Source organism: Heloderma suspectum, chromosome 14 (genome assembly GCF_057233095.1).
Source record: "Heloderma suspectum isolate Gila_16-S chromosome 14, 16-S_ref, whole genome shotgun sequence".
Lineage (NCBI taxonomy): Eukaryota > Metazoa > Chordata > Lepidosauria > Squamata > Helodermatidae > Heloderma > Heloderma suspectum.
In genome coordinates this window covers 7,254,214-7,272,644 of record NC_139471.1, presented here as the reverse complement: position 1 = coordinate 7,272,644, position 18,431 = coordinate 7,254,214, and the positions used below count along the sequence as shown (strand labels likewise).

Below are 18,431 nucleotides of genomic sequence, written 5' to 3'. Positions count from 1 at the left end.
GAATGCCTGGAGATGAAATTCCTTAGGAGTAAAGACAGAGATATGGGTGACGTACTGCTTACAAATTGTCCTCCAGATTAAGGCCAATTAATCACATATATACATATACATATACATATACATATATATATATATATATATATATATATAATCTTATGGCCATTGAGGGGTATTCCATATCACTGACATCTTCCTTTAGTCCAGGGACAGGGAGTCTTTTTCCTGTCAAGGTCTATATCGCCTCAGTCAAAACTCACCATGGTCCATATTCATGAAGTGGGTGGGCCAGAGCCCAAAGTGGGTGGAATTGCAAATGTGACTCTTACCTTTATTCACTAAGCAAGCAACAAAAGAAATCTTAGCCTGATACTCTCCTTCCCCAACTTGTGCAAGGTTCCTTCTGTCAGCTTTGCAGTTCAGGACAGAGCAGGATGGAGATGAAGATGTGCATAAATAGAGGAAAAATATACCTTACTATTAAAGGTGCAGGAGCCCCTGTTTTGCATCTGGCCTCCCTACTTGTACTTAGGTTTACAGCACAATCCACTCAAGATTAAGTCCCATTGTGTTCAATGGGCCTTATTCCCAGGTATATCGGTGTAGGATTGAGGCCTTAATTTCAGGGTGGCTGAAGTGGAGAATGTATGGTGGCCCTCCAAATGTTGATGGACTCCAATTCCCATCAACCCCAGCCAGCATGGCCAATGGTCAAGGATGCTGGTGGTTGTAGTCCAGCAATATTTGGAAGGCCACAAATGTCCTACTCTTCCAGTAGGGGATGAACACTAAAGGCTTCTTGAGGTAGCATCAGTATAACTGGAACAAAATAAATTATTCTGATGTAACTAACGTGATTCGCTTTCGCATATATTGTCAATGACAGGCACGGTAAAAAGGCAACAGGAATTCCGTCGCAGGATGCCATCAAATATAGTCCCAAAGACAAAACTGTACAGAGCTGTGAGCATTAAAGGTAAAGTGGAGTAAGAGATGGAACATGCTGTATTTTATTTTCCCGTGTTTTACCTCTAAATATTGTGGGCAAATTCAGCCTGTGATCAGCTTTCACACAACTTAGTTATTTATTAATTTAGAATATATTGTTTAAAATCCCGCTTCTCTATCAGCAGAAATCAAAGCACTTACAAGTTGTAATAAAACAGCATAATATATCTATAAGAGAGTACACTCACAGCACATTCCCATACCTGTCTCCTCAGAAGGAAGCCACATTCTTGAGCTCATGCTTTAGCCCAGCGAATCACCCTGAGGAGGGCCTTCCACATTCTTGAGTGCCACTACCAAAAAGGCCCCGTGTCTTATCCCCACCCGCCTAGCAGCGGAAGGCAGGATTTCATGGTACGATTTTTAATTTTTTTTAACAGGACTCCTTTTGGGTGAAGTGATTGATGCAGTTGTCAGTCCAGAAGGGCTCACACTTCTTGCTAATCTCCCCAGGGGGAGTGCGGAAACTGAACTTATGAACATCGTGCCAGTCTTTTATGTCTATGACTTCCTGGAAAGGACTGACAGCTGGGATATTCTTGGCCAGGGAAGTATAATTCCGAGACTTAACATGAGGAGGAAGATCAAAGAGGGTAAGTTAGCATGCCTTGAGCTGATCCAAGCTTCCAGGGACCTGCAAGCCTTGCAGGACAGGAGGAAAGTCAATCTGATATTCACCGACAAAAATACTCCTCCTGATGATGGATTGGGGAGGGGGGTGTTAAGGGAGGGCCTGTATGTTACTGATATCTCTGTGGAGGGGAGTCAGTATACAAGGCCAGCCTAAGACATTTTGTTGCCCAAGCAAAGGACAAGATGTCCCCCACAATTCCATGAATAGATGGTCTCCAGCCCGGTCGCTGGGCCTTATTTCAACAGTGGCTGTGGCTCAGCCTTCTCTACCACGCCTGAGGGAAGCATGTTAATTTAGGCTGCATGATACAGCTCTGTCCTCCAACGCTCCCCAGCCAGCAGCATTTGCTGCCTGAGGCAGCTGCCTCAGTCTGCCCAGCAGTAGGACCGGCCCTGTCTATAGGTCTCTGAGCCATTGGCACCCACACGAGGAGGCTGCTGTCAGGGCCCAGCACAGTGAGAGAGACAAGCAGTGTGACTGAAGACAGGCTGGTGGTTTCAGAGCAGGCAAGGATCCAGGAGAAAGAGAGGATATGGTCTAAGATGGGGCGGTGCTGGAATGGCGTCATGGTGGAATGATCTCCGGGCCCCTGACAAGGCCAGCCTGGCACCAGCGTTGTTATCTTTGCAGTGCCAGGTTGAGACCTCGCGCTTTTCCCAGGCACTTGGCAGCATATGATGGATAGTCCTGGATTTGTCTTTTATAGTTGATTGCTCAATATTGTTTTTAGATATATTGTCTTCGTGTATACTGTTTATTTGCGTGTTTTATGAAAATAGTTTTTATGCTATATTTTATTGCTCCCCCCCCCCACTGTAATGTAATGTTTAATGTTTTTAACCTTTGCAAAAAGCCCAGACAGCCTTGTCTATGGGGCAGTATAGAAATGTAATAAATAATAATAATGAGTAAGATGCGGAAGAGCGCCTGGAATCACAGCTTTATGCATTTCCTAGGCATCATCAGCGTCCTGTCCTTCCAGCAGCCAGATCACTCTTACAGCATGTGGAAGAACGGGGAGTCCAGCGCCTGGTGAGTTATAGGCATTGGACAACCAGGCACTTTCAAAATGGTTCAACTCTGATGCTATGCAACAGCTACTATTATTTGCCAAGTGCATCTGATGCATGTTTGTTTGTTTGTTTATTATGTTTTTAATAAGCCCAGTAACAAATGTTGTCTGGGTGGATCACAACGAGGTAAAAGAATACGATACAAAATAACAAACAGCACAGGATATAGAAGAACATAGGAAGAGCCCTGCTGAATCAGATCAAGGGTCCATCTAGCCCAGCATTCTGTTCACACAGTGGCCAACCAGCTGTTGACCGGGAACCCACAAGCAGGACACGAGTGCAACAGCACCCTCCTGCCCATGTTCCCCAGCAACTGGTGTGCATAGGCTTACTGACTTTGGTACTGGAGGGAGCACATAGCCATCAGGACTAGTATCCATTGATAGTCTTCTCCAGGTATTTCTCTAACCCCCTTTTAAAGCTGTCCAAATTGGTGGCCATCACTACTTCCGGAAGCAGCAAATTTCATAGTTTAACTATGCGCTGTGTGAAGAAGGACTTCCATTTATCTGTCTTGAATCTCCCACCAGTCAGCTTCATGGGATGACCCCAGGTTCTAGTATTATGAGAGAGGAAGAAAAATGTCTCCCTATCCACATTCTCCAAACCAAGCCGTAACGTTTGAGAACTAAGTCTCTAATGCCTGGGAGAGAAAATAAAGATGCTGAAAAGGTAACAATGTAGGCACCAGGCAAGCCTCCTTAGGGAGGGCCTTCCGTAAATGGGGAGCCACAGCCGAGAAGGCCCTCACTCTTGTAGCCACCTGCCTAACTTCCTTTGGCAGAGTGACCCAGAGGAGGGCCTCCGGAGATGACCGAAAGGTCTGAGCAGGGGCTTTCAGGCAGAGATGCTCCTTTACATACGCTGTTCCCCAGCCATTGAGGGCTGTCAGGGTGAGCACCAACACTTTGAACTGGGCTTGGAAACAGAATGGAAACAGGCACAGCTGACAAAGCACTGACATCACGTGATCGTATCAACCAGTCTCAGCTTACCCAGGTTTGGTTTCCTTTTGGAAGGAGGTCACTGGAGGCTTACTGGCAATTTGTAAATCTTTGTATATTTACAAATATACAGGTTGAGCATAGGAGGCAGAGGCTCAATTTTAGCCTTCCCACAGAAGCCAAAGTCCACCGCTCCCATGTCAGAATTTCAAGGGAGAGACAGACAACATCCTCAAATGCTGTTAACATACAGGAGCTTTCCCCGATCTGGTGCCTTCCAGATATTTTGAACTGCAGCTCCCATCTTTTCCAGCCAGCATGACTAAGGGTCAGGAATGCTGGGAGTTGTAGTCCACAATGTCTGGAGGGCAACAGGTTGGGGAAGGTGGACTCGCAGTATCCAAAATCTCATCTCTGGCGAGCCAGCGTGGTGTAGTGGCGAGAGTGCTGGACTGGGAGTCAGGAGATCTGGGTTCTAGTCCCCACTCGGCCATGGAAGCTCACTGGGTGACTTTGGGCCAGTCACAGACTCTCAGCCCAGCCCACCTCACAGGGTTGTTGTGAGGATAAAATGGAGGAAGAGGAGGGTTGTGTACACCGCCTTGAGTTCCTTGGAGGAAAAAAGGTGGGATATAAATGTAATAAATAAATAAATCTCTGTCTTTCTTGGTCTGCCTCAAACTGCAGTCTTTTGTTCACAAATACAATCAACCAGTTACCTCATCCTTTGCTGGGGGTGGGGGGGTGGGAGGATTGCCCCCTTTTCTGATTATTGTTTTTCTATTCAGAACATTCCCCAAATTATCCTCTATAAAGAAGCCAATGGCTTCCCCCAGTTCCTTTAGACTCTCAGATCCCAAATGAGAAATTCATTTCAAAACTAGCCTCAAAGAAGATTTTCTGAGGAAATACCTTGATTTTTACTCTGCTTGTCATGGCAGGCTGACTGCTTTTGCCTTAAGGATTTTTGGACAAGTTCATCAGTATGTGGCCATCAATCGGGATTCTGTGTGTAATACTCTGACGTGGATGATTGACATCTGTCAAATGGGAGATGGATCTTTCAGGGAGGTTGCAACTTACCGGCCAGTAAAACTGCAGGTAAGGAAATGGACCATTAAAAAAAGAAATCCTAACAACACCTTACCAAAAATATGACTGAGATGACGAGGCGTGCTTCCTCTCGCATAAAATGTATATAAAATGCATATTTTACCATAAAGCACATACACAAATGCATATGAATTTTTGTGAATATTTTTTTCCCTACCCCCACATTAATGTGGAAATGAGACAGAACTGACTTATAAATGAACACACACAAAACTGACATGGGCCAAAAAAATATTCTGATAGGTCCACCCCTAAGCTATGGTAATGAGAACTCCCATACATTATAAAAGGAGCCCACTTTTCACTCAGAAGTTAAAGGTGGGTCAAAATTACATTCCCATTTTTGCAGGTCCTTTTATCCCCCTGAGAAAATCAGGGTGGGGGAATATTTCAGCTCCTTTCAGGGGGTGGGCAAAGTTCTATGGTGTTTTTGTTGGGGGACGGATGACTTTATTCAGAAATAAGGCAGGTTTATCTCCACCCCACTTTATTTCCACTTTTTGAGAAGCCTCATCATGGCTGCTTATACAACTTCCTGCAGACTTTCGTAGACCAGAATGCAATGGGAACGACATCACGTTCATCCCCATTACATTCTGGTCTGGGAAACATGGCTGGAGGCTATGGACCAGAAAGACTTGTGGTGGTTGCTAAATGAGCAGCCGAGGCTTTTAAAAAAGGATAAATAAAGGTCCTTCTGTTTCCACCTTGTCTTCTAGAGTAAGGGAAGCAACTCCATTGAAAATTTTTCCTGCCTGCCAATTTTCACAGACGGGGGTTGTGAACCCCCCACCACCACCAAATTGCCATATAAAACAAGGCCACTAAATTCTGAAGTAACAGACCCCTAGCAGTTTGTTCAGCCATGAGGAAATTCAGAAGCACAGAAAAAGTTTGAACCTCAACTTGTTGCTTGAAAAATTATTCTGGGGATTCTGATTCCAGAATCTTTAACCATAAGTGTGAACAGACCCACAGCATATGAAAGAAATCTGTATACATCCTGCATTCCAACAGTTGATTGTATTATCTGTGGTTCTTACAGGCCCCTGTTGCTCTCAGGGGCACAGCAGCTGTGTCGGATACACACACAGGGGGCATGGATTTACTTGGATGAGGGGGCTAGAACTCACCCTCACGAAGGGATGTCTGCATGGAGCTTCTCCACCCATTGAAGTCAAGCAGCCCCTTGCTTGCACAGCTCCATCTTCACACACACGTGCGCACACACGTGCGTGACTGCATACAGAGTTCTGGATCAGGGTGGTGACAGATAATTTGACCTGTCCTTAATTACATTTTGTATATGTTGTTTTTGAAAGGGGACATTGCCTAATGAAAACAGAGAAAACACTTTGTACCTCACCGCTTTCTCTCTGATTGGATTTGAAAAAGCAATCAATATATGCCCACTGCAGGTGAGTGTGGTCGCTTCCTTCTTTTCACTGGGATCCCTATGGCTGTGTTTTTCTATCGGTCTGCACGGCGGCCCAAAGTCTGTGCCCTGCTTGGGTCAGCATGCAGAGTCCAGAGACATGGTGATCGGCAGGATTTAAAAGTGCTTTCAACTGGCAAACCATTTTCAGCTCAAGGGCAAAATTAGTCCTAGGCCAGGATGTCGGGGGCCACAGAGCAGCAGTGGACAGAGCCAAAGTGGACAGAGCCTCTGCTTGCATGTGGACTCCCCCAGACACACACACTTTCCACACATTCATTCTCTGTCTCTCTCCCTCTCTCTCTGTCATATATGTACACACATGCATACACATTCATCTTCTCTCTCTCTCTCTCACTTGTGCGCGCGCGCACACACACACACACACACACACACACATTCATCTTCTGTCTGTCTGTCTGTCTGTCTCACACACACACACACACACACACACTCTCTCTCACTCACTCATGCACACACATGCACGCACACTCACATTCATCTTCTCTCTCTCTCTCTCTCTCTCTCCCTCCCTCTCTCTCTCTCACACACACACACAGTCACACACACACAGTCACACACACACACACTCACATTCATCTTCTGTCTGTCTGTCTGTCTGTCTCACACACACACACACACACACACTCTCTCTCACTCACTCATGCACACACATGCACGCACACTCACATTCATCTTCTCTCTCTCTCTCTCTCTCTCCCTCCCTCTCTCTCTCTCTCACACACACACACACACAGTCACACACACACAGTCACACACACACACACACTCACATTCATCTTCTGTCTGTCTGTCTGTCTGTCTCTCACATACACACACACATGCACACACTCTCACACACAAGCACTCTCACACATGGATACTCACATTCATATTCTCTCTCTGTCTCTCTCTGTCTCTCTCTCACACACACATTCATCTCTCTCTCTCTCTCTCTCTCTCTCTCTGTCTCTCTCCCCCCCCTCTCTCTCTCACACGCACGCACACACACACACACATGCATCACATCTTCTCTCTCTCTCTCTCTCTCTCTCTCTCTCTCTGTTTCTCTGAGCCGGCTTCACTTGGTCCTCACCTTTCCCATCAGGAGAGGGGAGCAGAGCAGACTAAGCTGTTTGCTCCAGGACAGCTCAGTTGGGAGCTGCTCTTCTGACCCCTCTCCATTATCAGAGGCGTCAGGGCTTCGGGACGGGTGGAGGCCTCGTGGGCCAGATGGAGAGCCCTAGCAGGCTGAATTCGGCATAGGACTGTAGGTTCCCCATCTGTGGATTGGCCTCACCTACTTAACAGGGTTGTGAGAATAAAAGGCGGTGGGGGGGATGCTGCCCCCTTGAGCTCCTTAGAAGATGGGTAGGATTATGAAAAACCCTCAATAATAAACAGAACAAACCATTTCCTGTTTGCCTTTGCCTTTACAGAGAGTTGAAGACGCTAAAAATAAAGCTGCAAATTATTTGGTGCAAAATTTCAAGTCTGCACAAAGCACATTTTCCTTGGCCATAGTTACTTATGCGCTGGCTCTGGCAAGGACCAACCAGCACGGTACACGCGCAGCCTACAGTCTGCTGAAGCAGGAAGCTCTTGTGAAAGGTAACGCTCAACCAGTGCTCTTTTCCCAACCTGTGGCTACTCAGGAATGGATACATCTGTCAGTTTCACTTCCGCCCAGGTTCGAATTGTTTAAATCTCAAGTTCCATCAATCACATTTATGAAGACATTTGCAAATGTTGCCAAGTTCTTATCAGAAAATTGAACTGAATGAAATTCTCACCCATCTGCACCGGCTGAATCCAATAGATACAGCTATTCCTAGCACAGAGAGGATCATGTTGTACCTGCCTGCCATATAGCTGTTAAAGATGAGGAGCGTGTCAAAAAAAATAGGGATGGCAACCCTTATTCAGCACCATAAGCACAGCTGAATACACAGGGACTCAGTCCCAGATGTTTACAAGCTAAGCACTTAAAGCCTAACTGTCAAGGGCTCCTTGGAGGGTTCTCTCAGTCTAATCCAGTACCCAAGTCCAGACACAGACAAAGGGATTCTTTTCAAAGCTTTATTCTTCTTTTACAACTTAACAACTCTACAGGTAGCAACTCGATCTGAGCAGCAGCATCCCTATGCCCTAAGTTGGAACAGTTGGTCCCTGTTTGAAAGGCAATTAATGTCAGACCCCTGAATATAAGGACTAGGGAGAATCCCTCCCCTTTTCCCTTGGATCCTCTGGGCACAACCGTTCTTTGAGCGCCAACCGGGCACTACGCCTCCTTTCCGCGCCCTCCATTTGGCGCCTCTCTCTGCATCTGCGCCGCGCATCCACCCAGTCTGCTATCTGTGCTGGGTCACTCCCTGGACTAGGGGTGCACGAAAGTCACTTACCTGGTCTCGCAGCTTGCTTCACGGTGGGGGGGAGGCGCTTCGCTGCTCCCCCTGAAGTTCAGGCCAGGGGGGGAGGCTTCCCTCCTCGCCCAGCCGAAATTCAGGCTGGGGGGGAGGCTTCCCGCCTCGCCCGGCCGAAATTCAGGCCGGGGAAGAGGCGCCTCGCCTCGCCCGCCGCGAAATAAAAAGTAAAAAAAAACCAAAACGCCCCCGTGATAGGCTACGTGACGATTTACGTAGCCTATCACGGCTAGATCTGCAAAGTCAGCCGTGATAGGCTACGTAAATCGTCACGTAGCCTATCACGGGTAACTTAAAAAAAAAAAAAGCGCGTACGGCTAATGGCGGCCCCCATAGGGAGCTGCCATTCGCGTTCCTTATTTGGTCGCTGTAGTCTACGTAAATCTTTACGTAGACTACGGCGAAAATAAGGGCAACGCAAATAGCCTATATTACTACAGCGTAGTAAATACGTAGACTACAGCGACCAAATAAGGAACACGAATGGCGGCTCCCTATGGGGGCCGCCATTAGCCGTACGCGCTTTTTTTTTTTTTTTAAGTCACCCGTGATAGGCTACGTGACGATTTACGTAGCCTATCATGGCTGACTTTGCAAATCTAGCCGTGATAGGCTACGTTAATCATCACGTAGCCTATCATGGGGGCGTTGTTTTTTTTTTAACTTTTCTTGGAATGGCAGCGGCGGCAGCCGGTCGAAAGACCGGCTCCCGCCCCTGTCGAAGACCTGCCGAACCGCTGCCAGGACCCGCCGCCGGGAGGGACATTTGTGAAAGGTAAGTCCCATCCCGGGGGGGGGTGCGGGGGGGGTGCGGAGAATTTCTCCCCAAAACTACTTTGGGGGGCCGAATACGTTGGCACTCAGCCCCCCGAAGTTTCGGGGAGAAATTCTCCCCCATCCCTACCCTGGACTGCTTTCTAACCTAGGAATGTTGGTGGGAGGAATCTCTGTCAGCTGCAGGCCCTGGGAAAAAGGGGCGCGCTCCTCTCCCAGGAGCGACTGCTCTTCCTCTGAATCAGAACTACTCTGGGATTCTATGGGCACAGTGTCCACTCTGACACTAACGCACTTGGCAGTTGGAGCTAAATGTTCTTTCTGGCACGGAGGGAGAAGAGATCTCCCTGCAGCTGCTCTTTCTCTGACCGATGGGTGGGCCCAGGCTGGTCTTCCCCTAGGGATGTCGGAGAAATCTGCAACGGAGCCACATGAGTTTGGATTTTCATGAATCTGACATGCAGTTTCCACAGTGGACTGTTTTTCCCTGGATTCTGCAGACTTGCAGACCGATTTTCTAACTTTCCCAAATTTTAAACAATTGTTGTCATAGAAAAATACACACAATTTAAAAAGACCTGCCCCCAAATGTACATTTCTCCCATAGGCTAAAGCATGACAATGCACATTTTGGGGAATTTGCTCATTTTCGAGCATGCAAAATTGCACACTTGTGCAAATGTGAATTTGCGCAAATTTGGAAACAAAAGAGCTGATTGTGTCGATGGGCAGACAATGGAATGAAAGGCACCTGACAATCCATGAAACACAGACGGAACAGATTTTACACAATCCGTACATCCCTATCTTCTCCTAGCCAGGATGCTCGGCATGGGAGGCCCTCTAGTGGCCCTTGTTCCTCTGGCTGATGATGGCAGAGACCAGTGTGTGTTTCCCTTCAGCTCTGAAGTCTCGGGGCAATTCAGATTAGGCAATACAACACACTGGAGAGGGTAGAAGTAGTCCCAATACTCAGGGCCGGCCCTACCATTAGGCAGAGTGAGGCGGTTGCCTCAGGCGGCAGATGCTGGAAGGTGGCAGCAAGATGTTGGAGAAGAGAGCTGTGGGCAATGCGTCTTGCCCTGCACCCCATAAGTTAGCCTGCTGCCTTTGGGGGTGGGGTGGAGGATATTGTCCCACTGCCAGTGTTGAAGAAAGATTCAACTGCTAGTCCGGTCAGTTTTTGTATGTGGAATGGGAATGTACAAATTACACATTTGTAATGTGGAATAGAGTTCCATCTAGCCCCTTGCCTCAGGCAGCAAAATATCTTGGGCCGGCCCTGCCAATACTCCTGTCTTGTGTTATTGTATGTAAGCTGCTGTGGGGATCCAACAAAACGTGAGGTAAAAGTCAATCAATAAAACTGATGCATGGAACCAGGCTGGTCTTCCCCATTGTCTTGATGTTCCTCCTGAGATGCAAGGGAAGTAGCCTCCCGGTGTCCCTCAGCCCCTTAGCCAATGGGTCGGGCCGGAGCGTGCTGCCCTTCAACCAGCTCTGCCATCCCGGGGTAGCTCTTTGCCTTGCTATTCCCCACTGGCTATTCCATTTCCATCCCTTTTATAGTGGGCCCACCTATGTTTCGGTTTTGGAAAGAATCTTCCAACAAAGTAGATCGAACCTCTCCCTCTGAGGACACCGCCAGGATGGTTGAAACCACCGCCTATGCCTTGCTCACCACGTTGCTGCAAGGAGACAAAGTCTACGCGAATCCGATCATGCGATGGTTGTCGGAACAACAAAGATACGGGGGTGGATTTTATTCCACACAGGTACTTCGCTTCCAAGTCCTCCCAAACACAGAGGGTCATTATTTGAAGGACCGCTGAGACTACCAACCATGTATGGCCATTGCCTGAGGCTTTTATCTGTGTCCCTTTGCCTTCAGAGGCATGGTTGTTTGGGACCTGGGATGGGGCCCACTTAGTATTGGCACCAAAACTGTGGAACACTCCTCCTCAGAAAGCTTGGCTGGCTCCTGCCCTTTTGTTATGTATTCATTTGTTTTATATATTTGTATACTGCTCTTCATCCTGTGTAGGATTTCAGTGTCCAACCATATTAAATCACAAATAAAACAACATACATCCATAACAATTAAAATGTGCAACTCATTAAAATTCCTACGTGAATTAAAACATTTTTTCCTGGTATAGGGGCAGGTGAGCCTCTTTCAGGAGGGGATTCCATAAGCGTACGTGTGAGTGCCACTGCCAAGAAAGGCTTCGCCTTCACTATTGAATAATGTATCTTCAGGAGCAACCTGAAAGGGCCTTGGCAGGCTATCCTAAAGCACAGGGTTGATATGAGCCCTTAGGTGAATGGGCAAGAGATTTTTATTTTTCCAGGCTTTTTCATTGTTTTACCTTTTCACCTTGCTGCTGCAAACGGTTTAGCGTCAGTCTAGTTATTAACTCTCAATTCTTTTGTACTGTATGGTGATACTAGTAAACAGACCTGGCTCTGCATGGGTTAGTGTGGCCCTCAATTTGATGCAGCAAAGCCTTCAAGCAAAGTTGCACAGCCGGCCAAGATGGACACATTGTGTCCACCCCATCTGAATGAAGTTGCACCCACTGGCACCCTTAGACACGCACCCTTGGATTAATCCTTGGATTCCTTGCCCCCTGTCTTCAAACACTACCGCTACAAAGCTTTGCGCTGATTAGGGAAGTTTGCCACCTGGTGACTGAAGATGATACTGCAGGCTTCAAACGCGTGGACATATTTAAATTAATTCACATTAATGTGTTTTAAAAATCAGATAACCCTGAGGTGCACACCTCTAGAGTCCCTTTAGTATGCTTGCCAAGTTTCGGGTGGCTAGGTTGCACAGTATTGGACCTATGGCAGTGACAGACAGACACACCTATTCTTTCATTGTTATAGACTAGTGAATGGACCTGGCTTCTCATGTGTGGGAATAGCCCTTACTGATACAGTGAAGGCTGCAAGCAGCTGTGGGGGTTGGACACATTCTGCTTGCCCCATCTCAGTGAAACTGCTCCTGCTGGCACCCGAGGGCATAGCCCCTGCCACTGTGCATCCCTAGTGCCCCCTAAAGGAGGGGTCTGTCCACTCCATTCCCCTGAGAGGGGGCTGCCCCACAGTAGAGGGGAGGGGACAGTCGTATAACCCTGTCCTTCACACAGGTTGGAGTAGCCCATAGTTTGATACGGCAAAGCCTTCACAATAACTGCGCCTCTGAAAGCAATGCAAACAGCCCTCCCCAACTCACTGGTTGCTGTCAGCTGCTTCCCCCAACCCTCCTCCGGCTTACCGCTGCCCTTCCTAGCTTCCAAAGCTGGAAGATGAAGCAAAGCTAGTGGAAGGCACCACCTCTAGGAATCCCCCCCCACACACACACCTTCACAAATGGAAAGGTTGGGTATAAACATCATGAGTAAATAAAGCAAACTTGGTTCCTGTCCCGTTTCTAATTTGTTGGTTGCGGTTTTCCCTTACTGAATTTAACAGGATACTATCAATGCACTAGAAGCCTTGGCTGAATATTCCATCCTCGTTAAACGGCTGGACCTGGACATGAATATCAAAGTGGCCTACAGGAATCACGGCGACTTCCATCACTACAGGCTTACCAGAAACAATTACATTGGCAAGCCTGTGGAAGTGAGTGGATTAATTCTGATTAATAACAACCTTTTAAAAGTATATAAAATGGGGTGAGGTGGTGAGACTGTTATGAAATGCTTTTTGCATGTCTGTCTGTCTGTCTGTCTGTCTCTCTTTCTTTGAGATACTTGAGAATCCAAGTCAGGCCCCTGCTCCATCAGGGGTGGCGTTGTCTTCTCTGACTGGCAGCCCCTCTTTGGGGCCTCGAGTAGGGCTGGGCCAAAGCTTCAGCCTAGCTGAGTTCCAGCAGTTTGGGGTCAAAATCCCTCCGTTAAGATCAGGGGAGTGAAAGATTTGGGTGGGAGGATGAACATTTGGAGTACAGGGAGATCTGTAACTTAAAAGTAAAGTAGCAAACATACCCAGCTTTGCACAGATGGGAACAGCCCTTAGTTTAATACAGTGACACCTGCAAGCAAAAGTTATGTAGCTGTCAGAGTTGGACGCGTATGAGAGAAGCCATGACCATTGGTGCCCCAGGCATCATGCCATGGCAGGCACCCATCCCATGGTGCACCCCCATAGTCCCCTGAGGGAGGGGTCTGCCCAAGCCATTACCCTGAGGAGTATGGGGAGGGGGCAGGTGTGTAACTAACTGTGTCCTTTGAATTTCTCCCCCCAGCTTCAAACTGTACTGACTGCAAAGCTGTGCGCTGGTTAGGGAGGTAGGGCACCTAGTGACTGAAGATGGTGCTGCAGGCTTTAAGCACACAGCCACATTAAAAGTAATTAATGCATTTAAAAAACCAAATAACCCTGAGGTGCAAAATGCTAGGGTCCCCTTACCGTGTTAGCAAGTTTCATGTGTCTATTTTTACGGTCTTGGAACTACGGTGCTGACAGACAGACAGACACATATGTTCTGTCATTGTTATTATTGATGAAGTGTCTCATCTTTCCCCCTTCCAGTACAGTACCCTTGGAACTATACTATGTCATCATGAAATGTAGTTCCCAGGGAAAAGGAAAGGAAAAGTTCCTCCTGTGCAAGCACCGGGTCATTACTGACCCCTAGAGGGACGCCGCTTGCGCTGGCATTTTCGTGGCAGACTGTAGCGGGGTGGTTTGCCATTGCCTGCCCCAGTCGTGACTACCTTTCCCCCAGCAAGCTGGGTACTCATTTTACCGACCTCGGAAGGATGGAAGGCTGAGTCAACCTGAGCCAGCTACCTGGGACCCAGCTTCCGCTGGAATCAAACTCAGGTCGTGGGGAGAGTTTCGGTTGCAATATTGGCGCCTACCACTCTGCGCCACACACGAGGCTCAGTTCCCAGGGAAGCAAGCTTTAAAAAAAGGTGGGTGAAGGGGGATCTTCGCCCAGATCTAGTCTCCGGCAGCGAGAGGTCATTTTTACCTCTCTTATCTGTGATCCTTATGACTGAGGTTGAACCTGGTGTCTTCTGCAGATAAGGCATGTGCTGTACAGCCGAGCTGTACCCAGGCGATGTTCCTTGTGACATTTCAGAGGTGAAGTAGGAAGGTATTTTCAGGGTGAAGTACGAAGGTATTTTCACAGTCTTGTCCTCTGTCATTTTCTAGGGATGTCTGTCAGCGGGAAATCTGGCTGTTCTGGGGCTTGCCTGGACATCCGCCAGATGGTCTGCGGGCACCTAGCGATAGCTCGCAGTTTCCTGATTTTTCATGAGCTGCCATTTTGCACAAAATCGTAGCCATAAATAACACAATTCGAGCAAAATTGCAGATATAAATGGCAAATTTTGCACAAATCACACTATTTATGGATGCAATTTTGCGCAAATTCCAATTTCCATAAATAGGTTGCCTGCGATTCTGTGCAAAATGGTGGCTCACGGGAAATGGTGAGCTTGCCCGACTCGAGGCGTGCTAAGTCAGGCAACCTCAGGGATCTGCAAGCTGGCATCCGGGGGGCCGAGCCGGCGAAAACTCACTGAGCTCCACCCCCAGAATGGATTCCTATGTCATCCCTACCTGTTCATCTAGTGTTCCCAAGCATGGGCCAGGAGAGGTGAAGGGAGCACTCCCTGAGGTTTCTGCAGATCCCACTCAAACAAGGCCCTCTGCTCAGAACGACCCCTCGGCCACCTAGGAAAGTGGATTTGGGGAAGTGAGCGCAGGGCAAAGAGAAGAAGTGTGTCTCTCCATTCCTTCCTGATAACCAGTTCCTGACTTCTGGTTCTCTTTTGAGCCGTACACACAAGGGGACAGCGTCAGGCACTGCTGTTCCACAGAGTGCAGAAAAGTGTGGTGGGCCATTTGTGAGTGTTATCGGGCCCTCCAGTCTGATTGGTGCCACAAGAGGAAAGGCTTCAGGAAGAGGCCCGGCACTGAGCTGCAGCCTATGAGGCCTTTTGCCAGAGTCCTGTCTTCCCTCCTCAACCAACGATACAGACAGCCTTTATACAGATGGCTCTGGCCCCACCTCTCTACTAAGAGGTAACCAGGGAGCGACGTGGACCCTGCCTGCTAGCTCCAACAGGGATGAAACTGACTTTCAGACAGCAGGAACCAACTGTTTGGTCCCTGATTTGCAGCACAAGTCTGCCCACCTCTATCTTTTTGGCCATGCGCATTTACCGTACTGCTTTGCAGAATTCTGTGTGCAAGGCGAACAGGGCTCATGCAGTTCTAATGTATTATATCTATGAATGCAAAACTGAATGAGAAAACCGCTGGTTGGAACAGCATTGCAAGGACCTCACATCCTGGGGATTTGCATTAATGTCAGTTTTCCGGGTTTCTTTGCATATCCAGGCTCCTTTTGATGACGACATAGAGGTGCGCACGGGCAGCAACACAGGATTAGCAATAGTGAACGTAAGTGAACAAAGCATCTTGGGATGCTTCTTGCACTACATTACATCTGAACACGCACAGTATCTGAAGATATTTAGTCTATGTTTTCTTCTTGCTATTCAGGACTTTTAAGGTTGATGCCTCCCTTCCTCCTCATATATAATTGAGTTTTTAAATTTGAAGTAATGTGGGGAGAGCAATCCTATGGCCCCTAGACAGCACCTGGGGGGGGCGCCCATAGGATTGTTCGGTTTCCTGGCTCCGAGGTTGGAGATAAGGCTCCGACCTGGGAGCCAGGAAGCTGCGCCCCCTCCCCCTCCCCCACCCCCTTGTAGCCAGTGCAGAGAGAACTGTGCTGGCTACCTCTCCACACTTGGAAAACAGAGCGCAGAGACATGGAAAAGAGGGCATCTCTGGGGGTGAGGGGAGAAGACTGGGGCGTCCATAGGAACGCCATTTCCTATGGACGCCCCAGCCTCCTTCCATCCTCTCCTGAGGTACTGCTGCTAGATGGGCAAAATCGCCCATCTAGCAGAAATGCAGGGCTGCTGGAGTGCGGAGCCTCTGCTCTCTTCCCGCTTTGCATCGGATACTCAGCAGTCTCTGTGTTCAGAGGCTTCCAGCTATCTGGATAGAATTGCCCCCCCAAAAGTCCTACATTACCAAATGGAAAACAAAAATGGGGGTTCTTACCAGTTCTGTTCCAATATGTAACAAAAGGAACCCATTTCTACAACAGTTCTTGTCATTTCAACTCCCCTTTCCCTTTGGAAATTGCATTTAATCCAGTTTAACTTGTCCAGTTTGTCTTTAGCAGAGCACAGTAATTCTGGTCGGCCTCTGGGCCCATGATCCTAAGAACTGCTATGGTGCATTCTCCAGATAGACAAACCGTATACTAAGAGCAAACACATTCTTCAAGTGCTGATTCTTACACAGCCAAAAAGGCATAATCCAGACACAAGGCGGGGGTGTTGGCAGGCTTAGGAGGACCCCAAAATTCACAGAACTAGAAAAAATGCTTAGAAAAAAATAACTGAAGGGGTAAAAAAAAAAAAAGACCCCAAAACAGACAAATGAAGACTGAGTGTTCTCAGTGGTCACAGGATACTGATCCACTGGTGTGGTGGTGGTGGGAATCGAAAACTGTGTGTTGGGGAGGGAGAATGAATGGAATGTTCTGGAAAAGGGGCCGGCCGGCTGGCACCCTCAACAGGAACACTCCACACTGAAACATTTTGTGTCATTGGACCGATTTTGAAATGGGTCCAAGAGCCAACAGGAGAATGGGGACCTGGGTTCAGGCACTCTAGCAGCCAGGTGGGGAGGGTTTTTGTATACCAGGGAACAGGACTGACAGAGAGAGCAAAGTCGGCAGTCACAGCATCACGAGAGTTCGGGCTTCTTGAGCTGAGCTCTCTGAACCGTTGTTTTGAGTAGGTCACAAAGCTAAAAATAAATGCATACGATTATCTCCACAAGTTCATACCTCATCAGAAGTGAGTTATGTATATATATAACATGGATTATAATAGCAACTTCATGCCTGCAGCTGAATTGGTGGCTGGTTAGTCCAAATCCTCTTAAAATTGACTTTTTTTCTCTTAATTTGGATATATACAGCTGAGGAGTGTGTATTATAAGAGCAGTACCTCTGAAGACACTTGTAACTTTGAGCTGAAGATTGATGTAAAGGCACCTGGTGAGAAATTAATCATTCAAAAATGCTCTAAAAGTAGTCTCTGGAGAAGAGCAGGGGGTTGGATTCGATAGCCTAGATGGACCCTTCCAACTTCTAAGAGGTGATAAATGAGCCATCTTCTAATATTTGAAGGATTGTCACATAGACGATGGAGAAGATCTGTTCTCTGTTGCTCTGGAGTGTGGGACCTGAATCAATGAGTTCAAGTTATAAGGGAGGTGGTTTTGACTTAGGAAGAACTTCCTGGTGGGATGAGCTGTTCAACAGTGGAGCAGACTACCTTGGGAGGTGATGGACTCTCCTTTGTTAGATGCTCTTAAGTAGAAAGAGAATGACCACCTGTCAGGATTTCCTGCATCAGCCGGAGGGTTGGACTAGATGAACTTTGAGGTCTCTTCCAGCTCTGTGATTTTATAAGAATAGTTTAGAAAGGCACAGGAGCCTTCTTAGAGTCTGGCACTGCTAGTTTAGGGTGGCCAGATGCAAACAAGGCTCCTGTAATCTCGAGAGCTGTGAAGAGAAGGAAATTTTGCCATACGCAGCTTTTCTCATCCCTCCTACTTGTGTGACAAGCTGTACTCACCAAAAACCTCCATCTTCTTCACATCTGTTGAAGGTACAGAGCCCACTTCTTATTTGCATGTGAACACCTGGCCTGAATTTGAAATGCAGAGAGGTGGGGAGCAAGGAAGTTTCCTTATGTGTGTAGCTTGTACAAATATACAGCCCAGCTCAATTATACGCAGAGTTAAACCCACTGATTTAAATGTGTTTACGTGCACTCAGGTCTGCATAGGAGCAGGCTGGTAACTTGCAATCACATCCTGTTTTTCATTGATGCAATGGGAATGCAACTGGGCAAAGGTGTCCAGGGCTGTAAACAGGGGGAAAAAAACCTTCTGCAAGTACTGTTA

The 18,431-nt window shown here is 47.6% G+C and overlaps 1 protein-coding gene across 2 annotated transcripts in view; it reads left to right on the top strand.

Annotated features, from left to right (window-relative positions):
* The window catches only part of C5 (complement C5), a 106,491-nt gene that overhangs the window by 61,518 nt on the left and 26,542 nt on the right, over positions 1-18,431 (top strand). For both annotated transcript variants that reach the window (XR_014785941.1, XM_084821290.1), the window contains exons 23-32: positions 884-973; positions 1,386-1,598; positions 2,596-2,671; positions 4,601-4,760; positions 6,095-6,190; positions 7,647-7,818; positions 10,974-11,179; positions 12,885-13,037; positions 15,774-15,836; positions 17,439-17,517. Coding sequence is in view for 1 of the 2 variants with exons in the window: in XM_084821290.1 (XP_084677416.1) it covers positions 884-973; positions 1,386-1,598; positions 2,596-2,671; positions 4,601-4,760; positions 6,095-6,190; positions 7,647-7,818; positions 10,974-11,179; positions 12,885-13,037; positions 15,774-15,836; positions 17,439-17,517 (1,308 nt within the window). In the remaining variant the exon portion in view is untranslated. The remainder of the gene's footprint in view (positions 1-883; positions 974-1,385; positions 1,599-2,595; positions 2,672-4,600; positions 4,761-6,094; positions 6,191-7,646; positions 7,819-10,973; positions 11,180-12,884; positions 13,038-15,773; positions 15,837-17,438; positions 17,518-18,431) is intronic.